Source organism: Nematolebias whitei, chromosome 5 (genome assembly GCF_014905685.2).
Source record: "Nematolebias whitei isolate Nwh7 chromosome 5, NemWhi1, whole genome shotgun sequence".
Classification (NCBI taxonomy): domain Eukaryota; kingdom Metazoa; phylum Chordata; class Actinopteri; order Cyprinodontiformes; family Rivulidae; genus Nematolebias; species Nematolebias whitei.
Window position 1 is genome coordinate 30,537,790 of NC_056502.1, and position 7,551 is coordinate 30,545,340.

The 7,551-nt window shown below is 46.7% G+C and overlaps 2 protein-coding genes across 3 annotated transcripts in view; both read left to right on the top strand.

The window, feature by feature from the left end:
• The window catches only part of nsmce2 (NSE2 (MMS21) homolog, SMC5-SMC6 complex SUMO ligase), an 8,159-nt gene extending 5,036 nt beyond the window's left edge, over positions 1-3,123 (top strand). The window contains exons 4-6 of the mRNA XM_037677097.1: positions 1,274-1,362; positions 1,499-1,605; positions 3,015-3,123. Coding sequence (XP_037533025.1) covers positions 1,274-1,362; positions 1,499-1,605; positions 3,015-3,123 — 305 coding nt within the window. The remainder of the gene's footprint in view (positions 1-1,273; positions 1,363-1,498; positions 1,606-3,014) is intronic.
• Positions 3,124-5,637: 2,514 nt separating this feature from the next.
• lratd2b (LRAT domain containing 2b) overlaps positions 5,638-7,551 on the top strand; it is a 5,110-nt gene continuing 3,196 nt past the window's right edge. Inside the window, exons 1-2 of one of the 2 annotated variants that reach the window (XR_005186826.1) lie at positions 5,638-5,824; positions 5,914-6,886. Coding sequence is in view for 1 of the 2 variants with exons in the window: in XM_037677098.1 (XP_037533026.1) it covers positions 6,011-6,835 (825 nt within the window). In the remaining variant the exon portion in view is untranslated. The remainder of the gene's footprint in view (positions 5,825-5,913; positions 6,887-7,551) is intronic. The other variant, XM_037677098.1, reaches the window with a different exon arrangement.

The following is a 7,551-nucleotide window of genomic DNA, read 5'->3' on the forward strand; positions in this document are numbered from 1 at the left end:
ACTGACGTCACGTGACGACTGACGTCACGCTGACGACTGACGTCACGCTGACGACTGACGTCACGCTGACGACTGACGTCACGTGACGACTGACGTCACGCTGACGACTGACGTCACGCTGACGACTGACGTCACGCTGACGACTGACGTCACGTGACGACTGACGTCACGCTGACGACTGACGTCACGCTGACGACTGACGTCACGTGACGACTGACGTCACGCTGACGACTGACGTCACATGACGACTGACGTTACGTGCATTAAACAGTGATAAAACAGAGTTTCTACTCATTGGCACTAAATCCACCTTATCTAAAGTTAACAGTTTCTCACTCACCATCGACAACTCCTTGGTTTCTCCCTCCCCTCACGTCAAGAGTCTGGGTGTCATTCTTGACAGCACTCTCTCTTTCCACTCTCACATCAATAGTATTACCCGGTCTGCATACCTCCACCTTCGAAATATCAACCGTCTCCGTCCATCCCTCTCTCCACACTCTGCTTCCATCCTGGTCCACAGTCTGGTCATTTCTCGAATCGATTACTGTAACTCTCTCCTCTTTGGTCTGCCTCACAAATTAATCCGTAAGCTTCAAATGGTTCAAAATTCAGCTGCCCGCATCGTCACCAAAACCCCCTCATTTCACCACATCACCCCAGTTTTACAGCAACTTCACTGGCTTCCAGTCACATTCAGAATTCAATTTAAAATCTTGTTCACTTTCGAGGCCATCCACAACCTCGCCCCTCCTTACCTGTTAGATCTCCTGCACATTACCACCCATTCACGCTCCCTTCGTTCTTCCACTTCCGTCCACCTTAACGTGCCTGTCGTCCGCCTCAGCACCGTGGGACACAGAGCCTTTTCTCACTCTGCTCCCCAGCTCTGGAACGCTCTTCCCCCGGACGTCCGTAACATTGACTGCCTTCTGACCTTCAAATCAAAACTCATCTGTTCAAGCTAGCCTTTTCACTTTAACTGTTATTTTAAATGTTATTTTCTTTTTGATTTAGTGTTTTTAATAGTTATTTTATATTGTTTAATACTGTGTTTTTAATGCTGTGAAGTGTCCTTGGGTGTTTTGAAAGGCGCTGACAAATAAAATGCATTATTATTATTATTAGTACATGCTGACTCTTTATATAAAAACAAGTTTTAGTGTTGTCCGTCACCTCTGACACATTCTGTGAAAATAATTCCTTGTTGGAGTTCTAGTTTATCGATGTCGATGTGGTTCGGAAATACCATATGTGCACGTTGTGTTTTTAGCCGAGGAGTCGGAGGAGAACATGGAGGAGCTGGATGAAGACATCGCCATCACCCAGAGCCAAGTAAACTTCACCTGCCCGCTCACACAGGTAGAGCCCTCCTGAACTCTCTCTCTTTGTGTCGCTTCAAGCTTCGGCATTCTTCTCGAACATTCCCACTTCCACATGTTTATGTAACCTTTAGCAAGAACTGAGCATCTGAATGTAGTCTGTCTGCATATCCCAGGTGGAGATGGTGAACCCAGTGAAGAACAAGAAGTGCAACCACCACTACGATGAAGAAGCAATCCTGAATCTGATTAGAAAAAGACACAGCCAGAAGAAGAAGTGCTGGTAAGAAGAACGCCTGGAAACCGGTTTTAAAGGAGTCAACATGGCTGCAGGCTGCCCTAATTACTTCAACTAATTATCTTTTTTATTTGTCCTGCTTTGCTGCTGGAGTCAGATTAAATGTAGATAATCCTGGAGGAACGCTGATGAAGTTGTGGACCGTTTCATCGTTCCTATGGTTGTTGTAAACTGACTCGTTCTGGAGGTCCAAATGCTTTTTCTAATTATTCAGGTGCTTTAAAACGAAACGGTCACAGGAGAAACAAAAGTCCACCCTCTTCAGGTTCCAGGGCTTTACATATCAAGACATGAGTAAAAAGATCTGGTCTTCAGCAGGTTCTAAAATGATTCAAATGTAGCCTCAGGTGTACCAAAACACAAAAGATTCTACAGAACGGGGGATTTGAAATACCCTCCGTCCGTCCGTCCATCCATCCATCTGTGCATGTTGTGAGCATGAGAACTTGAAGAGTAAGTGAGCTGCTGACTTTGGTGTGTAGCTACATCTCTGCGTAACAAAGGTTCCTTTGGAAAATTGGGCTGCGCCGTCAAAATCCAAGATGGCCACCACCATCTGTAACCTGCCCACCCTGATCGTTTGAGGAAACGATGCTTTCTAGTTTTTATATGGCTTCAAAGTTTGGTTTCCTCAAATGACTGGAGTGGCCAACGATGAATGTATGGTAGCCAAGGCCACCATTGCCCCTAGCGGTGAATAAAGTGACTCTCCAGGAGCCGTCACTCAGACAAGAAAATAATCCTCCCTCTGTTCTTCCACAGTGTCGCTCCTACACACTAGAACGTCTTGCACCAAAAACACCCAAGGTTTTCTTCATTCTCTGTTCAATTCCAGTCCAGAACAACACTCGTCTCCAAAACTACAAACATTCACTGTTCCATCCCTCAGCGACGGGGACGTCATCGTACCGCTCGTTATTTTGAAAACGACGACGAAGCCAAGTGGAACCGTGAAAAACAAAGTCCACCTCACGACTCAGTAATGTGTCGAAACATCTTTAGCAGCAGTAACTTTAGGTAGTTGTCTCATTACAACCAGGCTGAGGTCTGGACTTTGACTGGACCACTGCATCACTGTGAGTTCTTTTTTAGCCATTGTGTTGTAGGACAGCTGCTGGGCTTGTGCTCAGTTTGGTGTTCATGAAACTTGGTGATCACCTTGATGATGATCAGGTAATTAATACATTTGATCAGCAGCACCTGTCTTGTTTAGGGTAGACTTAGTTTTTCATACACACATTTAAATTTAGCTCGTTATTGTGTCCTGATGCACAAGACCTTGTAATTGAAGGCGGGTGGACTTTATAAAAACAGATGTTGCTACGTTTCAGTAATAAATGTACAGAAAGTGTTCTTGTCTGACGGTTCTGTTCTTTTGTGGCTGTCTTCTCCAGCTGTCCTGTTGTGGGCTGTGGAAACACCAACGTGACCAAGTCCGACCTCATTCTGGACCAGATTCTGAGGAGAAGGATCCAGAGCCACAAGAGACAAAACAAGACTTAGTCTTCTACACCTTTTATTAGAAGTGTTCATAATAAAGCCGTTGTTTGTTTAAAGGCAGAAGATGCTGCTGGTTTGTGCGTCTTTGTGCAGTTTTCTACCTGAGGAACATGTTTCTGGACTTTCATGAGTTTTGACATGTTTATATTTTCACTAAAGCGTGTTATTGATTGTAAATAAAAGCTTTAAGTGACTGACACCTGATTTCTTGACCATGTTTGAGATGTTTTTCTGCAGTGATGCAGTAAGTTATCAGAACCGTCAGAGGGCAGCGTTTCCACATCGCAACAAACGACCTGGATCATCGGGTAGAACCAGCACCACCTCTGCTTCCTGGATCCTTTGTACTCTGACATAAGAAACCATCACATTCATTTAATATCATAGTTCTGTTTGTTAATTAAGACTCTTTGATTCCAGGAACAGAAGCAGGATTCATGAATGAGCCATAAACTGCTCTGTGGGAAGCTTTTAGCTGTTTTAGCTGTTGTTCTAAAGACAAACATCGGCTGTGTTGAGAGGAAACTATAAGCTAATCATTTAAAATCCTTACGTCAGAAGTTTCTCAAAAACAATCTGGCTTTTCTGTACAAAGGGCATCACGTGGCATTGAGAGGATTTCCACATGGTGAAATTAAAAGGCAATAAATGGTTTGATTCATTCTACTTTATATTGTAAAGCTTCTTAATTCATTATATTTAAGTTAGACTGATAATAATCATTCTTTGAAAGCTACTTGATCTGGTTCCATTTGACCTGCAGGTGTAACGACGGGACGGGATGCAGAAAGTGCATGTTCGTCATTTCCAGGGAGTATTTTATGTTCGGCTGTGTCAGTGAGGGCCTCGGCCACTAGAATAATCTTCGGCCACCCCGATCGTTTGAAGAAACTATTTGTAAGCCAGTGATTCCCAGCCCTGGTCCTTTAGGAAGACCATCCTGCATGTTTTAATTGTTTCCCTGCTTTGACACCTGATTTGAGAGAAAGGGTGATTAACAGTCTTCTACAGAGCTTGAAGTAATTAAATCACTGAATCAGGTGTTGGAGCAGGGAAACAACTACAACATGAAGGATGGTGTTCCTCACGGACCAGGGTCGAGACCCACGGCTTTAAATATAAAAAAGCAATAGAAGAACTAGAAAGAAAAATGTCCTCAAATGATCGGGGCGGCTGGTTCACACACATTTACATATACTGTATGTATGGTGGTGGCCATCTTGGATTTTGACCTGGCAACCCAATTTCTAGTAGTGCTCTTTCTTATGCCGAGATGTAGTCGCACCAAAGTGGAAGTTGGTAGCTCCCTTATTTTGAAGTTACCGAGCTCAGCATGCATGGATTGACCAACAAACTGTCGGTCGGACAATATTTCCACGTCCCCCTTTTCGCTCCATGATGGGGGACGATGAAGGACCTCTTCAGTCTGTCTTGTATTTGTTGGTGGAGCTGCAGTTTTCGTAACCAGCAATAATGTTGTGAGTGGTTAGGTTCTGTTTAGCTGAAGAGAGAAAGAGATGAAGCCCTCGCTCCAACCAAGGCAGCCAGAGCATAAGGAGCGACATCATCTGTTACATTAAGAAACATTTAAACCAGAACCTCCTCCTGGGGGGTCAGCTCCAAGACGTGGGTGATTTTCTGTGGCCTGTTGGCATCGTTCACGCAGAGGACTCTGGGTCAGACATGTTGGCAAGCCGGACTAGTGAGCTATGAAGTCTGCAGTTAACAGCCCCATGTCTGTCTCCCACAGTTTTTAACACGGTGGAAGGATTTAAGAAGGTTTAACATACTTGATATTAAAATCTGAGGGTTAGGAATAAATATTTCATTTGAAGATGACAGTGTAAACATGTTATCAATAAAAAGGCTGTTTTACCGTAGCCAATCGGTTTTAGAAACAAAAAAAAAATTACATTTCACTCGATTTTACAAATACTCAAGCTAAGATTGATGCTGAATTTCGTGAGAATCATGTAAAAATTACAACTCAAGCTGTGGCATAAAAGGTGGCGGGCGATATGCATTCCTTTAAGGAATGCTTGATCGTGATTTTTCATTGTTAAAATTACTAAATTTGAACTCGGCAGCCATGAAAATTTAAGAAATCATGATTTTGTAAGGAAACTCAGTTTTCAAACCTTAGATTCACCTAAATATTTAATAAATTAGGAATAAAAATGGAAGAATGGATAACACTTAAACAGGCCAGTAAAATCCATTCTTTTTTTTTTTTTGCTCTAGTCAGATCCTCCATGTCCTAATAAATCCAGTAGGCTCATCAGCAGCTGACCAGTAGGTGACCTCAGTTTGTCCCTAAGTGAAACACCACTTATCTGAAGAGATGACACCCCCCCCACCCCCCACCAATTGTCAGCACTGAGGGCTGGGCACCCCTAAAGATCATATTCTAGAATCGCCCCTGCTGATCATGGAGACAGTTTTCAGTCTCTGGGTCTGTGTGGTGGAAAAAGGTGTACTGTCTCTTTAAATGAGAACTCCTCCTCGCGCTCATTGGGTCCTGGATGAGTTTCCTCCAACAGTTTCAGAAGAAACCACAGGGAGCAACAAGTCCACTGCCGGGTGGTCTCACCCAGGTGAGGACGGGGGACTGCAGGAGGACCCGGAACCATCCAGCTCAGGATCCTGTGGGTCAGAGAGGTGGTGAAAGAGAAGTCACGTGCTGAACTGAAAAGTGAGCCAACAGGTGAGGCAGGTCACACCTGTTGAGCCCAACTGGGAAGTGTTTTTCATGTCCGTGAACGCACCGTGACAGGTGTCCTGTGTGTCCCGCAGGTGATCCTCTGGAGGACATGGATTACTGGCGCGCAGTCGGATCCTTGTGGATTTAGTCTGAGACGCGCGCGCAGGTGGACCCTGGTCCTCCGGCTCCATGGGGAACCAGGTGGACAAGCTGACCCGGTTAAGTTACGCCGAAGTTCCGACGTCGGAGCCGAACTGCTTGGACCCGGATGACGGCGCGCGGATCGGGGTCTCCTACATCTTCTCCGCCGACGACGACCAGGACGACCGGGACGAGCCGGACCTCCCAGCCCCGGACAGGTCGGCTGTGGACCACGAGGAGAAACCCTTCGACCCGCAGGACGAGCCGGAGTGCGTGATCTACTACCGGGACGAGTGCGTGTACGAGAGGCGCGCCCGAGCCGCGACCCTGTCCCCGGAGAGCCTCCTGGCCAAGTCCAGACCGGGAGACCTGCTGGAGTTCGTGGCCACAGGACAGTACCCGCACTGGGCCGTTTATGTGGGGGACTTTCAGGTGGTCCACCTGCACCGGGCCGAGGTGAGGAACAACTTCCTGACGGACGTGAGTCAGGGCCGGAGGGGCCGGATCGTCAACGACCTGTACCGGTACCACCGGGCGCTGCCGCCGGAGGTGGTGGTGCGCAACGCGCTGGACCAGGTGGGCTCCGCGGACCGGGACCTGCTCTGGAGGAACTCCGAGTGCTTCGCCGCCTGGTGCCGGTTCGGCAGGAGGGAGTTTAAGATCGGCGGCGAGATCCGGATCGGAAAGCAGCCGTACAAGTTAAAACTGGTCTTCTCCGAGAAGAAGAGCCACGTCCTGGAGTTCCAGTGCCTGGAGGACGTGGTCCTGGAGAAGAGGAGGAACGACCAGATCGGCAGACGGGCTGTGATGCAGGAGCTGGACAACCACCTGAGCTCCACTCAGGAGATCCAGGAGGCTCGGTTCGGGAACTGAAGGTGGAGGAGTTTAGTCCAGGAGGTTTCTACTGATATGCAATTCTGAAATGTGGGTCTGCGCTCAACGTCAACACTTTAGTCTGCGTATCCTGATGCATGCTCAATAATCCAGGTAGAAAAATCTAAAAAAGTTAAATCTGGTCCTCTGGATATTCAAAAAAACAAAACAAAGCAAATCAACAAAAAATGTAGAAACGTTTCTTCTCTCATCCGAGAGACTTCTTCAGTCTGAGGTGCTGTTTTCAGCTCAGTCTCTTAAATAGCACCTTCTCAGAGTGGATCAACCAGTTTTGCTGCTGACAACCAAAACCAGCTGATCACATGCTCAAGAAGGACCATCAGCCTAACAATGGATCATTAGCACACTGATGGCTGTTTACTACTCACAGAGGGCTGAGTGATACTAGCAATCACAGCATTGTAAGAGGGGGACAGTTGAACCCGGAGGCCTCCACCCCTGTTTAATGATGGTCGATTTCTTTTCACAAAGATGGCCTCCTTTACTCCTCTCTCAAACCATTGTTCCTCTCTGTCCAGGATGTGAACATCTTCATCCCTGAAAGAGTGACCGCTGGCCTGGAGATGAGTGTAGACCGCAGAGTCCTGGCCTGATGATGTTGATCTTCTGTGCTGGTCCATCCTTTTGGCCAGTGGCTGTTTTGTTTCCCCGATGTAAGACTGATCACAGCCCTCCTGACACTGAACAGCATACAC